Raw genomic sequence first — 18,626 nt, 5'->3', positions numbered from 1 at the left:
CTGAGGACTGATTTTGGATGCTATGTGAATGCAGAATCTAGTCAAGTTTTGGTAGTGGAGTCAAGTTGAAAACTTACAGAGAGAGAGACCAGTAAACCATTCACCAGAACTTTCTTTTTTTCCTACCTCAATCTCCACAACCCTGGGACCCTTACCTTGTTCAACTTGGAATACAATGAGTTTCAAGGATTTCTGGAGATTCTTGGCCTTTGTGGCCAGCTCCAACTTGCACTTGGCTATGTGGTCTATTTGAGGGATGAAGGGCTTTCCATCTGCCTTGCTACTATCTGCACATACTGTTGCACTCTTCTCAACTGCTGCCTCCTCAGCCAGGACATCAATCAGGACACTGAGCTTGTCATATATCAAGTCGCTCTGTAGAGGGAGGAAAGGAGACAGGACATTGTTATAAGGGACCAGTGCTTGAGAGGACAGAATGAGGTGCTGGGGTGATATGGGAAGAGGTGGGAAGGGGTAGTAGCTGGCCAGGAACATTGAGCATAGAAAGTTATCTGTGGGGAGATGAAAGTTTGGGAAAAGAAATACTTGGGTAGATGTGATGAAATAACTGAAAAGTGTTTGGGGATCGAACAGATTTCATTTGTTTCTGAACAGCTGCAGGAACCAGTGCCTGTTGCCAAGTTTTTCTCATGTCATATCTATACTAATAAAAGGGTGCTATGCTAATTAGACCAGATAGACTGGATGTCTTCCAGATGTCCTTCTGGACAAAGCCACGGTGGCAGGGTAGGGAGGTTAGTGGTGATCAGGCCAGCAGGGGAGAGTGGTTAGGGGCATCAGGCAGGCAGGCAGAGGTGCTTGGGAGTGATCAGGCAGAGGGGTTAGGTGCTATCAGGCAGGCAGGCAGAGGTGGGTAGAGGTGATCAGGCAGGCAGGCAGAGGTGGTTAGGGATAATCAGGCAGGCAGGCAGAGTGGTTAGGGGCGATCAGGTAGGCAGGCAGGTGAGCAGTTAAGGAGCCAGTGGTCCTGGATTGTGAGAGGGATGTCCAACTGGACCAGGCCTAAACTGGCAGTCAGACATTCCCCGAAGGGTCCTGGATTGGAGAGGGTGCAGGCCTCTAGTTGGGCTATAAAATGATATGGACAACTTGAGGAAAGTTATATATTTCTGAACTGGTATTTTCATGGGCATGATCCTATGGATGTGGACATGTCCCTGCATGTATGCCTGGTGTGTCTGCCTTTGTATATGTGTATGTTTGGGAATGTGCTGAGTAATTATGGCTTGATTCCCAGCTATATCACTTAATAGTTTGTGACTTGAGGCAAGTTACTTAACCTTGTGCTTTTGTATTCCAAGACAATTGTGAGGATTAAATAAGTTAATAAATTAAAAGTGCTTAACAGTTCCTGGCACAGAGTAAGTACTGTTATAATTGTTATCTATTGTTGCTGTTGTAAAAGTGGCAAATGTGAGTATATTTCTAGTATGTATTTTTTGTACATGTTTTCAAGCATGTTCTGGTATACAACCATGTGCATACATGCTTGGTGTACACTTGTGCCTGATGTGGGCAGATGCTTGGCATATAGTTAGGTACATGATACATATATAAGCATGAATAGTGCCACTCTTCATTTGGTAAAATATGGAATTTGATGAGGTGGACTTTTCCCCATCAGGGAGTTGCTCCTCCCTGCTTTTCTTTTACAATTTCTAGTGAGAAGCACCTGGCTCCACAGAGGGCAAGACAAAAGGAATGGAAACTTACTTTCAAAATCACAGACGCTATTGTTGCATTGTTCTGTTTTATCTGACTCCAGGTCTTTACAATATCAACCACAAAATCTTCCACTGCTGAGCACAGGAATCTGGAAAGATGAGATAGATAGCACAATGTGACATGCACCATGAGATCTAGAACCCTTCTTTCTTATAATATCACTAGAGGCTCAGTGCATGAATTCATGCACAGGTGGAGTCTGGCCGGCCCTCCCCGATCGGGGTTGATCAGGGCTGGGCCAACTGGGGGAAGAGGCCATGGGAGGTTGTCCAGCCTACCCTGCCCCTGATCAGGGATGGGGGAGGGACTGATTGGGGGCCTGGCTGGCCAGGGGGAGGGGCTGCATGAGGTTTGCTGGCCAGCCCTGCCCCTGATCATGTCAGTTGGTCAGCAGCAGTGCACATCATAGCGACTGGTCATTCCAGTCATTCTGGTTGTTTCAGTCACTTGGCTTTTATATAGTATGTAGATTAGTCTCCATATTCCTCATCATTCTCTCTGTCTCTCTTTCCAGGTCTCTCCTCCCTCCATCTGCTTTTGCCTCTCCTCCATAATACCTTCTCCCTTCTCTATTTGTTTTTTTTCCATGCTTCTTCATGTATTTATAGTAAAATATACAAGTACCTAAGAGAGTTTAATTAGCATTTCATAGTCCTAATTCCAAATTTTCAGAAAGCAGAATTCAAGAATTTCAGCCTGGGTCAAATCAGCTATTGCTCAAGGGCCCAGCTAATCTATACATATAAAGAGGTAATATGCTAATTTGTCCATTACAGTGTCCCAGTCACAACCAGTCTGTGGGTGGGGACGGGGGCAGGGACTTCCACCCCCAGCGCTAACATCACGCTGCCTGAGTGCATCCCCAACCTGCACTGAGGTTAAGCTGCCTGCCTGCATCCCCAGCTAGGGATGTGACACTGCCTGCGTGCATCCCTGTTGAGTGCTGACATGACGGTGGGGGGAGGTGGGGGGCTGGGCTTGACGGGGGAACTCAGGCCATGCCCCCCACCCCAGCTCTGGGCTGGGAGACCTCAGGCTGCACCCCCACCCCAGTGCCAGGCCGAGAGACCTCAGGCTGTACCACCTGCCCCAGCGCCGGGCCGGGGGACCTCAGGCTGCAACCCCTGTCCTGGTGCTGGGCTGGGGGACCTGAGGCTGTGTCCCTGACCCAGCGCTGGGCCTGGGGACCTGAAGCTGCGCCCTCAGCCTGAGGGGCTTGATGAGGGTGGGGCCAGCTGGGTCTGGGTCTCACCCAATGGGGGTGGGGCCAGCTAGATTTGGGTCCCCTGCATTTTCGAAGTGTGTGCGGGTGGTGGGTGGGGACTTGACTCTAGATCCCATGGCGTGACCCAGATTCTGACAGGAGGGAGATTTAATATACATTTTACTAATTTTCTTTCATCTCTGACACTTCTATTATAGAGAAAGGGCAAATAGCAATATTAAAATATTTCTTCTAATTAACTCCCTTTTAATGTGCATGGATTTTGGGCACCAGGCCACTAGTTTAGTATAAACATGATATTGGGGGAACTCTCCCTGTGGCATGTGTTTCTCAAAGGAGAGTGTTGTAGGCTTGGCAGTAACCCTCCAAAGAGTCCTGGAGGAATGAATGATCCATATATTTAGAAGGGGAGAATGTGTTGTTCAGGCTAGAAAAAAGAGCTATCGTAGATACCACAGAGACCTTTCCTAGTGTCAGAGTAAAAGCAAGGTGTCCCTACTATAGTGAGCTATAATATGCTCTTGAATGGTATGAAATACTGTGTTTCCCTTCTGTAACCCTTTTAAAAATATTTTTAAAAGTTTTTATTTATTATTTTTATTTCTTACATCACCATTTAGCTCCTCTATGCCCTCCTAAAACTCCCCCTCTGCAATCATCACACTGTTGTCAATGTCCATGAGTTCCCTCTCTCTTTATTTTCTTTTTTGCTCAATCCTTCTACCCTCCACTGCCCCCACTCCCGATTAAAACTGTCTGCCTGCTCTCTCTCTATGAGTCTGTCTATATTTTTCTTGATAGTTCAGTTTGTTCATTAAATTCCACATATGAGTGAAATCATGTGGTACTTGTCTTTCTCTGACTGGCTTATTACCTTTTTAAAATAATTTAAAATTTTTTCAATTGAAGTTGGTATACAATATTATAATAGTTTCAGGTGTACAACATTGTGATTAGACATTTATATAACATACAAAATGATCACCCCAATAAGTGAAGTACCCATTTGACACCATACATAATCTATCATAATCTATATATATAAAAGCCTAAGCGACCATCACAACCAAATGGATGACTGAGCAGCAGGCTGTGTAGGGTGACCAGGTCAGCAGAGGGGGTCAGTGAGGGGAAATCAAATGACTGAGCAACAGGCTGCATGGGGTGACCAGGCCGGCAGGGGGGGGGGTCAGTGAGGGGCTACCAAATGACCAAGCAGCAGGCTGCATGGGGCGATCAGGCCCACAGGGTGGGGGAACATGGGGGCGACCAGGCCGGCATGGGGGCAGTAAGGGGTGACCAGGCCAGCGGGGGGGGGGCAGTTAGGGGTGACCAGGCTGGCAGGGGGGGGCAGTAAGGGACAACCAGGCTGGCGGGGGGGGCAGTTAGGGGCAATCAGGCAGGCAGGCAGGTGAGCAGTTAGGAGCTAGTAGTCCCAATCCTGGGCCTAAACCAGCTGTTGGACATCACCCAAGGGGTCCCGGATTGGAGAGGGTGCAGGCTGGGCTGAGGGGATCCCCCCAGTGCACAAATTTTGTGCACCAGGCCTCTAGTTATTATGATATTATCTATTATATTTCCCATGCTGTACTTTATATCCCCATTACTGTTTTTATAATTGGCAATTTGTACATCTTAATCCTTTTTTTTTTTTTTTTACCCAGCCTCAACCTCCTCTTTCCTGGCACCCATCAATTTGTTCTCCGAATCTATAAATTTGCTTCTGTTTTGTTTATTCATTTATTTTACTTCTTAGATTCCACATATAAGTGAAATCGTATGATATTTTTCTTTTTCTGTCTAACTTATTTCACTTAGCATAATACTCTCTAGGTCCACCCATGTTGTTTTAAATGACAGACTTCATTCTTTTTCATGGTTGAATATTATTCTATTGTATATATGTACCACATCTTTATCTATTTATCAATGGACACTTAGGTTGCTTCCTTATCTTGGCCATTGGAAGTAATGCTGCAATGAACATAGGGGTGCATATGTCTTTTCAAATAAGTGTTTGGCTTTTCTTCAGGTAAATTCCCAGAAGTGGAATTGCTCAGTCATATAATAGTTCTATTTTTAATATTTTTAGGAACTTCCATACTGTTTTCCATAGTGGATGCACAAATTTGCAATCCAAACAACAGTGCATGAGGGTTTCCTTTTCTCCACATCCTTGCTAAGACTTGCTGTTTGTTGATTTATTGATGATAGCCACTCTGACAGGTGTGAGGTGACATCACATTGTGGTTTTAATTTGCATTTCCCTGATGATTAGAGATGCTGATCTTTTCATATGTCTCTTGGCCATCCTCTTTGGAGAAATGTCTATTCAGGTCCTCTTCCATTTTTTAATTAAATTGGGTTTTTGTTTGTTTTATTTTGTTGTTATTTTTGTGTGTGTGTGTTAAGTTGTATGACTTCCTTATATACAGGGTGTCCCCAAATCATGTATACACACACATTAATAGCTGATAGCTCAATTGATGTTTGTTTTTTTTTCAGCCAGACTGAGTTTGAACAAAGGAAATTCATCCAAAAATGCTACTGGAAGTTTGAAAATGCAGTTGAAGTACAAACACTGCCTTTATAATTATTCAAATGTATACACACTTTAATAGCTGAAAACTCAATTTTCACCCCTTTTCAGGTGTAACTGATTTGAAATAATGGGTGAAGCCAGATTAAGCTTTAAACAAAGAAAATTTATCCACTAAACTTTTTTTTTATCCTCACATGAAGATATTTTCTCATTGATTTTTAGAGAGAGTAGGGGAGAGAGGGAAAGACAGAAACACTGATGTGAGAGAAACACATCTATTGGTTGCCTCCTGCACATGCCCTGACCAGGTCCCAGGCAAGCAAGGAGCCTGCAACTGAGGTATGTGCCCTTGACTGGAATCAAACCTGGGACCCTTCGGTCTGCAGGCCAATGCTCTATCCACTGAGTCACACCAGCTAGGGCCATTAGAATTTTTTCATGGGGATACATAAAAGATAAAGTTTACGGTATGAAACTGGCAATAGTTGACAAATTGAGAATGCTCTAATACTTAATGAAATGATTCTTGATGTTTGCGATTCCATCGCTTCACATTATCAGCAGTGCCTGGATGAGAACGGTCATCAGTTTGAAAACAGGCATTGACAAAAAAATCATTTCTGTAGATTCTTTTAAATGTTGAAAATGAACTCTATGTTAATAAACACTGACTTTATAATCATTCAAAGTGTGTATACATTTTTTGGGACACCCTATACTTTAGATATTAACCCCTTAATGGATATATCATTGGAAAATATCTTCTTCCATTCAGTAGGTTGTCTTTTTGTTTTGTTGATGGTTTCCTTCACTGTGCAAAAAACTCTTTAGTTTGATGTAAGTCCCATTTGTATTTATTTTTTCTTTTGTTTCCCTTGCCCAAGGACACACACACACACACACACACACACACAGCTAAGAGTGATGTCAAAGACTTTACTGCCTATATTTTCTCCTAGAAATTTTATGGTTTTGGGTCTTATATTTAAGTCTTTAACCCATTTTGAATTTATTCTTGCATATGATGTAACAAAGTGATTAAGTTTCATTTTTTGCATGTACCTATCCAATTTTCCCAATATTATTTATTGAAGAGACTTTCAGTAACCCATTGTATATTCTTGTCTCCTTTGTCATAGCTTAATTGATCATATAAACATGAGTTTATTTCTGGGTTCTCTATTTTCTTCCATTAATCTGGGTCTATTTTTATGTCAGTACCATGATGTTTTGATTACTATAGCTTTGTAGTATAGCCTTTAGATCAGTTAGCATGATATCTCCAACTTTGTTCTGTATTCTCAAAATTGCTTTGGCTATTCAGGGTCTTTTGTAGTTCCATAAAAGTTTTAGGATAATTTGTTTTAGTTCTGTGAAAAATGCCATTGGTATTTTAATAGGGATTGCACTGAATCTGTAGATTGCTTTGGGTAGTATGGACATTTTAATGATATTAATTCTTGATTCGTGACCATGGTACTAGTATATCCTTTATTTTATTTGTATCTTCTTCAATTTCTTTTTTCAATGTCTTGTAGTTTTCAAAATACAGGTATTTTACCACCTTGGTTAAAGTTATTCCTAGGTATTTTATTCTGTTTGATGTTTGGGACAGTTTGAAAAGAATAGTAGTAATTATTCTTTAAATATTTGGTAAAATTCACTTGTGAAACCATCTGTTTGATGGGAGTTATCTATCTATATCTATCATCTATCTATCTATCTATCTATCTATCTATCTATCTATCTATTTTTCTATCTCTATCTATATCTATCATCTATCTACCTATTTTTATTATTGCTTCAATTTCACTAGTTGTAATCTGTCTATTAAGATTCTCTGATTATTCCTTATTCAGTTTTAGAAGATTGTATGTTTCTGGGAATTTTTGTCTATTTCTTCCAGGCCAGCCAATTTGTTGACATGTAATTGTTTATAATATCCTATCTAATAAAAGAGCAATATGCAAATTAACCATCACTCTGCTACACCCACAAGCCACACCCACCAGCCAATCAGGAGGGAGTATTCAAATTAACCCAACCAAGATGGCTGTGGCCATGGAGTGAGCAGGAGGCTTGGGTTTCCCCCGCAATGGAGGAAGCCAAGCTTTCTGCACTCCCTGGCAGGCTCAAGCCTCCACTCAAGGCTACAAAATTTCTATTATGGAAGATGAATAAATCCCAGATACCAGGGCCTCCACTTGGGTCGCTGGAGGGTGTGGCCGGCCTGAAAACCCCCACAGGCCCTTTGCCCAGGCTGCCCCATGCCCCAAGGGAACCCCCACCCTGATCCAGGACACCCTACAGTGCAAACCAGCTGGCTCCCACCCGTGCACCAGGCCTCTATCCTATCTAATAAAAGAGTAATATGCAAATTGACCATCACTCCAACATACAAGATGGCTGCCCCCATGTGGTCAAAGATCCTGCCCCCATGTGGACACAAGATGGCTGCCACAAGATGGCCAGCAGGGAGGGCAGTTGGGAGGGAACAGGCCTGCAAGGGAGGGCAGTTGGGGGTGATCAAGCCTGCAGGGGAGGGCAGTTAGGGGTGACCAGGCTGGCAGAGGAGGGATGTTGGGGGTGACCAGGCCTGCAGGGAAGGGAAGTTGGGGGGGACTCCAGCCTGCAGGGGAGAGCAGTTGGGGGGGACTGGGCTTGCAGGGGAGGGCAGTTAGGGGTGACCAGGCCTCCAGGGAAGGGCAGTTAGGGGCAAACAGGCTGGGAGAGGAGTGTTTAGAGGTGATCAGGCTGGCAGGCAGAAGCAGTTCAGGCAGAAGCGGTTAGGGGCAATCAGGAAGGCAGGCAGGAGACCAGTTGGGAGCCAGCAGTCCTGGATTGTGATAGGGATGTCCGACTGCCCGTTTATGCCCGATCCTACTACGATCAGGCCTAAACGGGCAGTCGGACATCCCTTGAGGGGTCCCAGATTAGAGAGGGTGCAGGCTGGGCTGAGGGATACACACCCCTGTGCACGAATTTCGTGCACCAGGCCTCTAGTTTCTTTATAATCATTTGTATTTTTGTAGTGTTGGTTCATCACTTCTCCTTTTTCATTTCTGATTTTATTTATTTGGGCCTCCTCTATTTTTTTCTTGATGAAACTGGCTGAAGGTTTACTAATTTTTTAAAAATCTTTTCAATGAATCAGCTCTTGGTTTAGGTGTGTTTTTAGACTCTATTTATTTACCCTTGGATCTTTATTGTTTCCTTCCATGTACTCACTTTGGGCTTTATTTGTTCTTTTGTTTCTATTTCCTTTAAACGTAAGGTTAGATTGTTTATTTGTCTTGTTTCTTGAGGCAGGCCTGTATTGCTATATAGTAAAATTTCCTTTTAGAATTGCCTTGGCTGTGTGCCATAGATTTGGGGTTGCTGTATTTTCATTTGACTCAAGGCATCTTTTGATTTCTTCCTTGATCTCCTTGTGAACCCATTCATTGTTTAGTAACATGTTATTTAGCCTCCATATGTTTGTGTGTTTTTCAGTTTTTTTTCCCATAATTGATTTCTACGTTTATACCATTGTGATTAGAGAAGATGTTTTATATGATTTCAATGTTCTTAAACTTATTGAGACTTGTTTTGTGGCCCAGCATGTAGTTTATCTTGGAACATGTTCCATGTGCACTTGAGGAAAATGTATATTCTGCTGAAGTGTCCTAAAAATATTCATTACATTTATATAGTCTAATGTGTAATTTAAGGCCACTGTTGTCTTGTTGATATTCTGTATGAATGATATATTCATTGATGTTAATGAGTGTATTACTGAGATACATGCCTTTATGTCTGACAAATTTGCTTTATATATTCAGATTCTCCTATATTGCGTACATAGGTGGTTATGAGAGTTATTTTCTTTTAAAAAATATATTTTATTGATTTTTTACAGAGAGGAAGAGAGGGGGATAGAGAGTTAGAAACATCAATGAGAGAGAAACATCGGTCAGCTGCCTCCTGCACACCCCTCACTGGGGATGTGCCCACAACCAAGGTACATGCTCTTGACTGGAATCAAACCTGGGACTCTTCAGTCCACAGGCTGATGCTCTATCCACCGAGCCATACTGGCTAGGGCAAGAGTTATTATTTTTTTTTGCTGGACTGGTCCCTTTATCATTATGAAATGCTCTTTTTGTCTCTTATTGCAGTCCTTGTTTTAAAGTCTATTTTGTCTGATATAAGTATTGCTATGCAAGCTTTTTTTTGTTTCCTTTCACATGAAATATCTTTTTCCATCCCTTTATGTTTAGTCTGTGTGTGTCTGTGTCTTTTGATCTGAAGGGGTCTCCTGTAGGAAGCCTATGTATGGGTCTTGATATTTTAGCCATTCAGCCACCCTTTTTCTTTTTAATGGAGCATTTACTCCATTTACATTTAAAGTGGTTATTGAAGGTATTTAGCTATTGACATTTTATAATTTATTTTTCTGAGTGTTTTTGTAGTTCTTTTCTGTTCTTTCTGCAGTTTCTGTTTGTTGGGAGGTATCTATATCTATCTATATCTATCTATATATCTATCTATTCTCTTGTTTTCTTTATGTGTTAATGACTTTCTATAGTGTTGTGTTTGGATTCCTTTCTCTTTTTTTCTTGTAGATTTTTTTATTTGTGGTTACCATGTGCTTCCTATATACCAAGTTATATTTATAGCAATCTATTTTAATTTGATGGTCTCTTAACTTTGAACACATTCTAAAATAAGTACATTTTTAAATTACTCTCTCCACATTTATGTTTTTGTCATTATTTTTCACCTCTTGTGTGTGTTTGTATGTATCCCTCAATTTATTGTTGTAAAATTATATACAATCTTCTTACTTTTTAACCTTTGTACTAGCTTTGTATTTTAGTTGATTCACTGCTTTTATTACATGTGTACCTCTGTCAGTGAGAATTGTTTTCTTTCCAATATTTTCCTATTCATATTTTTAATCTTTTCTTTTCTTCTTAAAGAAGTCCTTTTAACATTATTTGTGTTCTGGTTTAGTGGGAACAAACTCCTTTAGTTTTTTTCTTGACTGGGAAATTCTTTATCTCTCAGTTCTAAACAATAACCTCGCTGGGTAGGGTAATCTTGGTTGTATGTCCTTGATTTTCATCACTTTGAATATTTTGTGCTAATCCTTTCAGGCCTCCAAAGTTTGTGCTGAGAAATAAGCTGACAATCTTATGGGAGTTTCTTTGTATATAAGTAGCTGCTTTTCTCTTGCTAGTTTTAAGATTCTCTCTTTGCTTTTAATCTTGGCATTTTAATTATGAGGTGTCTTGGTGTGGGCCTCTTTGGGTTTATCTTGTTTGTGACCCTCTGTGCTTCCTGGACTTGTCTATTTCCTTCACCTGATTAGGGAAGTTTTCAGTCATTATTCCTTAAAATAGATTCTCAATCCCTTGCTCTCTCTCTCTTCTTCTTCTGGTACCCTTATGATGCAAATGTTGGTGTGCTTGAAATTGTCTGAGAGTTAAACTATCCTCGTTTTTTAAAATTCTTTTTTTTCCTATTATAATTGAGTGTTTTTTGCTACCTTGTCTACCAGATTGCTGATTTGATCCTCTGCTTCATCTAATCTATTGTTGATTCCTTCTAATATATTCTTCATTTCAGTTATTATATTCTTCATTTCTGACTGGTTCTTTTTTATGTTTTCTATCTCTTTTTAAATGTTTCCTATAAGTTCTCATTGAGTGTGTCTATTCTTCCCCTAAGTTAATTGAACATCCATGTAATTAGCGGTTTGAACGCTGCATCTGGTAGATTGCTCATCTCCATTTCATTTAGTTCTTTTTCTGAAGTTTTGTCCTGTTCTTTCATTTGGGACATGCTTCCTTGTCTCCTAATTTTGGCTGACTTCCTTTGTTTCTATATATTTGGTATATTGGCTATGTCTCCCAGTCTTGGCAGTGTGGCCTTATGTAATAGGTGTCATGTGGTTCACAGTCTCTCTGGTCACTTGAGCCTGGTATTTCAGGGGTGTCCCTTTTATTGGTCATGTGTGCTCTCCTATTGTAGTTGAGCCCTGATTGCTGTTGGCATGTCATGTATGTGATTGATTATCTGATTGACTATCAATAAGGATTGGCCATAACTATAGTGGACAAGCTGTTGTGAGGGGGGCTGAACCCACTGAGTGGGATTTGCTGTACTGGTGCTTGTTGAATCTGGTGTGTCATACGTGAAGCTGTTTGGGTGGTGTCTGGTGTGGTCTGAAGCTGACTACTAGGTTTATTGGTTCTGGGGCCTCTTATGAGGGGCTCTGGTGCAGGCCAAGTCAGCCACTGCCTCCGTCCAGCCCAAGACCACCTAGTAGGAGTTACAAAGGGATCTGTGGTTTGTTTCAATCTGTGCTGGGCTTGGAGGCCCCTGAGAGCTGTTATACTGTGAAGAGAGGACAGTTGCCACTAGTGTTGGGCTTCAGGCTGCTTAGCAAGAGATTTTGGGCATGCCAAAGCCAGCTACTGCTTGCTTGGTGTTTATGAACCTTTGAGAAATTTTAAGGAAATCCACAACATTAGCAGTGGAAGGCAACTTGTATGGAAAAGCTTCTGCAAGAGGTTTAGTCTGGGCATGTGTGAATTGGGTGGGGCAAGGTCTCAGCAAATCACCAGGGTGGGTGAATGGTCTTAACCAAGTTAATGGAGAGCTCATATTTGGCATCCAACTGCATCTGCTGCCTGAGTGAAGGGAGGTTTTCAGCAAAGGAACAGTGGCTTCTGCCAGCACTTCTATCCCAAGGAGAGCTGCCCTGTCTCCTGCCCATTTAGCCCTTGCCTTGGAGCTAGTCAATTCAGCTCCTTCTTGTATGTCATTGGTGCTTTTTTAGCTGATGCTCCAATGCTGGAGCTCGGAGTGAGTGAATTTGTGAGCATCTATACTAATAAAAGAGTAATATGCTAATTAGACTGGGAGACCTTCGAAGAGACGTCCTTCCAGACAAAGCCATGGTGGTGGGGTCAAGGCAGAGGTGGTTAGGGGCGGTCAGGCCGGCAGGGGGTCACTGTTGGGGGAGAGCAGGGTGGCAGGGAGGCAGTTGGGGGCAAGCAGGCTGGCAGGGGAGGGCAGTTGGGAGCAAGTAGCTGGCGGGGGGGGGCAGTTGGAGGCAAGCTGGCTGTCAGGGGGTCAGTTGGGGGCAATCAGGCCAGCAGGGGGTCACTGTTGGGGGAGAGCAGTCCGGCACGGGGGCAGTTGGGGGCGAGCAGGTTAGCAGGGGAGGGCAGTTGGGGGCGAGCAGCCAGAAGGAGGGGCAGTTGGGAGCAAGCAGGCTGGTGGGGGGGGGGGCAGTTGGAAGTGATGAGGCCAGCAGGGGAGCCAGTTAGGGGTGATAAGGCCGGAAGGGGGTGGCAGTTGGGGGGCAATCAGGCTGGCAGGCAGAGTGGTTAGGGGCAATCAGGCAGGCAGGCAGGTGAGCAGTTAGGAGTCAGCAGTCCAGGATTGCGAGAGGGATGTCTGACTGCCAGTTTAGGGTCAGACATCCCCCAAGGGGTCCCAGGTTGGAGAGGGTGCAGGCCAGGCTGCGGGACACCCCCTCCCCGTGAACAAATTTTATGCACTGAGCCACTAGTATGAGTATGTGTGCAGTCCCTTTAAGACCTGCAGTGCCTGGGACTCCAGTAGCCATCCATATCACTCAGCCACAATCCTCACTAGTTTTCATAGCCTGATGTTATAGGGACTTCCTTTCTGGCACTGGATACCTGGGCTGGTGAGTTTGGTGTGAGGCTGGGAATCCCCGATTTTCAGGCAGAACCAACAATTTTCCCTTCTGTTGAAAATTGCCACACCACCCTAGGTCAGTGGTCGGCAAACTGTGGTTCGCGAGCTACATGTGGCTCTTTGGCCCCTTGAGTGTGGCTCTTCCACAAAATACCATGGCCTAAGCGAGTCTTTTGAAGAAGTTGTGTTAGAAGAGTTTAAGTTTAAAAAATTTGGCTCTCAAAAGAAATTTCAATCGTTGTACTGTTGATATTTGGCTCTGTTGACTAGTGAGTTTGCTGACCACTGCCCTAGGTGGTTTGGCTCAGTGAATAGAGTGTTGGTTTATGGACTGAAGGGTCCCAGGTTCAATTTCAGTCAAGAGCACATGCCCAGGTTGCAGGCCCAATCCCCAGTAGGGGGCATGCAGGAGGCAGCTGATTAATGATTCTCTCTTATCATTAATGTTTCTATCTCTCCTTCTCCCTTCCTCTCTGAAATCAATAAAAATATATTTAAAAAAAAAGAAAACTGCCACATCATGAGTGAGGGACCTACCTGTTCCGTGTAGCCATCCCTTCTACCAGTCTCAATATGACTTCCTCTTTGCATCCTTAGTAATAGTAATTCTGTTCAGCTAGCCTTTAGGTGGTTCTCAATAGTGGTTATTTTGCAATTAAATTTTTTTATTGATTTTTACAGAGAGAGGAAGAGAGAGAGAAACATCGACATGAGAATGAAACATCAATCAGCTGTCTCCTGAATGACCTTTACCAGGGATCGAGTCTACAATCTGGACATGTGCCCTGACCGGGAATTGAACTGGCAAACTTTCAGTGCCTTAGATGATACCCAACCAAATGAGCTACAATGGCCAAGGTGGTTGTTTTGTAATTTAGTTGTAATTTTGATGTGGTCATGAGAGGAGGTCAACCTAGTGTTTATCTATTCTGCCATCTTGACAACAATTCCTCCCCTTTTTTCAAATCTTTGGTTTGCTATTTTGTCTTTTAGGAGTAGCAGGACCCCTCACCCCAATCTCATCTTTTTATCCTGATATTTTTATTCAGTAGGTTTGAGTAGGGAGAAATTTGATTTGGAAAGATAAACATATACAGCAGACCCTCAAATAATATAATATTGTTTAATATCACTTTATTATAATGTTCATGAGATGCCGTAGGAACTTAACTATTTTTTATATCAATTAGCCCATGGTAAAACTGATTTCACTATATGTTGTTTTGCCATAGTTCCAAGAACCTATTGATGATGTCAAGTGAGGATTTACTGTACTTTCCTTGGCCTCAACACCCCAAACTGTTAAAATGAATCCTACCTCTGACTGAAGACAGCCCATGAGGGGCAAGAAAAACCCCAAAGTTTGAGAGCCAAAGGAAGACTGACCTGGTTGGGATGATCATCTCTGTAGGATACTTGGCCTTCAGGATTTTGTTCAACTCAGTGGTTGCAGATTCTAAGTGTTGGATGGCAGCAGCCTAGGGAGAAAAGGAGTGTTCAGACTTGGAACCTTAGCAATGTGACATAGTATGCTGCCCATCCTCATTCCCTCATTATTTCTTACTGACTCTTTACCATCAACGCAACTGCCTCTCTGGAAATAATCATAATTAAGGAATTTTTTTTGAAGATCCTCATAGATAATCTTAGCTTTGTGGTCATTCTAAAAATAAAAGATCTATATTGTTTCCTCTCATTTAAATTAATATTTAACCCTTTGCACTCACTTGCTTTTTTCTCAAGCTGCTACCGATGCTAACCATGTTGAGTCACACTCAACATCCGAGTGCAAAAGGTTAAAACTCACATAAAGGTGATAATATTTGTTCCTTGTTTCAAATGAACAATCTCGTATTACATAGATAGTAAATAATAGATCTGGGATTTGAACCCACATTTTCCCAGTGCCAGATTATATCCTCTTATATAATAATACTAGTAACTAGAGGCCCAATGCAAAAATTAGTGGAAGGACTTGGCCCCTGCTGCCATGGCGGCGCCTCTGCCTCAGCCTCTGCCCACCATGGCTTTGTATGGAAGGAAGGATGTCTGGAAGGACATCCAGTCTAATTAGCATATTATACTTTTATTACTATCTACACTAATAAAAGAGAAATATGCAAATTGACCGTATCTCTACGACACCCACCAGCCAATCAGGCATGAGTATGCAAATTAACCCAACAAAGATGGTCAGTTAACTTGCATATGTAGGTGCCAAGCGGCCAGGGGTGGGGTGATGCCAAGCGGCCTGGGTCCCAGGGATGGGCACCAAGCCCACAGCCTCCTGGGACCATCGCCAGCCCTAGGAGGCGAGGGCGGCCATATAGCTTGACAGCAGATAGCAGGGCCTGCTTGGCCATATCTGCAGTGACCCGTGAGCAAGCTAGCGAGCCCACAGGAAGCACCCAGCAGGACCTTCTTGCCCATCGCTATGGTGTGGAGCAGGCAGGCCCCACAGAGAGCAGAGAACCATGGGGAGTGCGCCTAAGCTGCCGTCAGTAGGACATTCCTGGAGGGCTCCTGGATTGGAGAGGGTGCAGGTCGGGCTGAGGGCCCCCCTATGCATGAATTTTGTGCACCAGGCCTCTAGTAGATAATAACAGCATCTACTTATATAGCACTTACTATGTGCCAGGATCTGTTCTACGCTATATATATATTTTCATTTAGTCCTTACAATAAGGATTATTATTATCCCAGTTTCACAGAACAGAAAACTGAGGCATAGGAAAAGGGGTAGCCGATAAGTAGCAGAGTCAGGATTCAATTCCAGACAGTTTGGCTCTTGAGTCTATAATTTTAACTACAACTTGTGTCTACCAAGTCCTGATGAGCCTATCTCTTTAATATATCTTAAATGAGTCCACTTCTCCTTATCTCTGTTACCACCTCACCAGTACAAATCATCACTATCTTTTATCTAGACCAGTGGTCGGCAAACTCATTAGTCAACAGAGCCAAATATCAATAGTACAACGATGGAAATTTCTTTTGAGAGCCAAATTTTTTAAACTTAAACTTCTTCTAATGCCACTTCTTCAAAATAGACTCACCCAGGCTGTGGTATTTTGTGGAAGAGCCACACTCAAGGGGCCAAAGAGCTGCATGTGGCTCAAGAGCTGCAGTTTGCTGACCACGGATCTAGACAATTACAACATCTGTCTTTCTCCTTTCTTCTAATCTTTATTCCTTCAATTGTTTCTCTACCTACCATGGAACTCCTCTGCTTAAAACCTTTCTATTATATAGCAGAATGGATAGATGGATAGATTGTGATAAAGTATATTAAAATATTAATGGTAGAATCTACCATTTAACATTTCCTATGTGTTTGAAAAATTTCCTAATAAGGTAAAAAAAAATCTTCTATAATTCTCATTGTTCTTAGGATAAAAGTTCAAACTTCCTACCATTGTTTATCATGTTCTTCCTGGCCTGCTCCTGATTACTTCTCCAGTTTCATCTTTAGTAGAACTTCCTGTATATGCCCTGGCCTCTATGCCTCAGCCATTATGAATGCATTTCAGTTGTGTGAATATTCTATGCTCTCTCTTGCCGTTGGAACAACACACACTGTTCCATCAGTTTGGAAGAGGCCTCCTCTTTCCCACTATCCTGGTTAACTCTGATCCTTAAAATATCTTCTGAAATGGTAGTTATTTTGAGAAGCTTTCCCTTATTTCCCCCAGACTGGCTTAGGTATACCTGCTGGGTGTTACCACCCTTGCTACTTCTTTATATACTAACACTCATACTACTTAATAAATTTTTTCTACCACTGCAACTATTAGCTCTATGACAGGATGGACTGTCATTCTTCTTTAACAACTATCATATACAAACAGCTGCTAGAACAGTATCTCACACTTAGTAGTTAATTCATAAATATTTTCCATACCTATTTTGAGTAGATGAATAAGTACTATTAAATGGCTGAATGAATTATGCCCACAGTACCTATCACCATTTTTGGTAAATAGTTGCTGATTGACATGTCCCCAATTTTCAATGATCTCATTCTCATCAAGCTCATAGAAAATACAATAGCTTCTCTCTGGGTTTTGCCTATTATTCCACTGTGCAATAAAGATATTGGCCTGAAATACAGCTGGGTAGCAATTACCTCAAATCGGGGTATATCCATTTCAACTTGCCCTCTTAGCAATGGGGTTTGTCTGGGAGTCTCACGAATCATCACACTCCATCTGAAATGAAGTTCAAAGACAGACAGACAGACATTTAGGACTCTGTTTCATCACAGGCTGGTATCAGTGTTTCACATGTGAAAAAGAGATAAAAATGTTTATGTGTTGGGGAGAGATGTAGGGATGCCCAAGCTATCTCAGGTCACCTGACCTCAAGATATACTACAAGGTAGGGGGGTCCCCATGGCTTCTCTAGGACAATGTGATGGAAGGAATTCCATCATAGCGTTCTCAGAAAGCAGTGCTTCTTAATCAGAGGTAAATATCAAGATCACTTGAAGTGCTTTTATAAAATACACATATCAGGCCCTATCCAAGACCCACTGAACAAGAATCTTTCTGATAGGTCCTAGCTTGGTATCTTGAGAAAGCACCCAGGATATCCTCATGGGAAATCATATATCAAATACTATGCCCCAGCACAGAAAGCCTTTCTTATCAGAAGATAAGATGGCAATACTCTATCCTCTGTAAAGCATAGACAGTTTAGGCTAGTTGTGTATGAACTCTCATTTTTTAAGTTTCTTTGATAACTTAATGAAGGGGTATAATAGTTTCTATACTATTCTAGAATAGAATAGAGAGATGGACATTTCCCCAAGGAAAAAATGTGCTTACATAGCTATGCGATTTAAAGAAGGTTCACAGAACCCTTGAAATTTACCCATGGGGATGTTTATTTAGGATACTTTGAGTTGATGAGGGGCTTCAGTGATGTTTGAAGGATACATAGTAGGCCCTGGTTTCCTAATAGCCAAGTCCCCTACCTCCCAAACTCCCTCAAACTGAAGACATAAAGGCTCTAGAGGGAGATGAAAGCATTCCTGATTGAAATGATATAACTGGAAATAACTAGTGTACAAGTGGAAAAGGCAAAATAGCCTGATCTTTAAGCCACTCACCTGTCTAGAATTCTCACACTGGCCTGTTCCACTCTGTTGAGGATGTTCAGAGGTGACTTGTTTTTGTTCCAGAACGCACCCCAGCCTAGGACACGGGCCAGATCATTGCCGGTTCCAAGCGGGATGACTGCCAGCTGACACTGCAAGAACAAAACCAGGTACCCTTTTCAGACAGAACTATGAAGAGTCACCCATAAAAGAACACAGAAGGCATTCTTTGGGAAAGATTGTGGTCTCAAAGCCAGTGGCAGTAAGGGATTTATGGTTCTGGGAATTATGTTAGGAAG

General features: G+C 42.3%; 1 protein-coding gene across 1 annotated transcript in view; it reads right to left on the bottom strand.

Moving 5' to 3' along the window:
- Positions 1 to 18,626, bottom strand: part of DGKK (diacylglycerol kinase kappa) — a 138,327-nt gene that overhangs the window by 21,899 nt on the left and 97,802 nt on the right. The window contains exons 12-16 of the mRNA XM_054718529.1: positions 18,340 to 18,479; positions 17,356 to 17,437; positions 14,616 to 14,707; positions 1,735 to 1,834; positions 156 to 375 (exon numbers count right to left, since the gene is read on the bottom strand). Coding sequence (XP_054574504.1) covers positions 156 to 375; positions 1,735 to 1,834; positions 14,616 to 14,707; positions 17,356 to 17,437; positions 18,340 to 18,479 — 634 coding nt within the window. The remainder of the gene's footprint in view (positions 1 to 155; positions 376 to 1,734; positions 1,835 to 14,615; positions 14,708 to 17,355; positions 17,438 to 18,339; positions 18,480 to 18,626) is intronic.

Source organism: Eptesicus fuscus, chromosome 1, assembly GCF_027574615.1.
Source record: "Eptesicus fuscus isolate TK198812 chromosome 1, DD_ASM_mEF_20220401, whole genome shotgun sequence".
NCBI classification, from domain to species: domain Eukaryota; kingdom Metazoa; phylum Chordata; class Mammalia; order Chiroptera; family Vespertilionidae; genus Eptesicus; species Eptesicus fuscus.
Note: the sequence above shows the minus strand (reverse complement) of the source record. Positions and strands in the feature narration are given on the sequence as shown.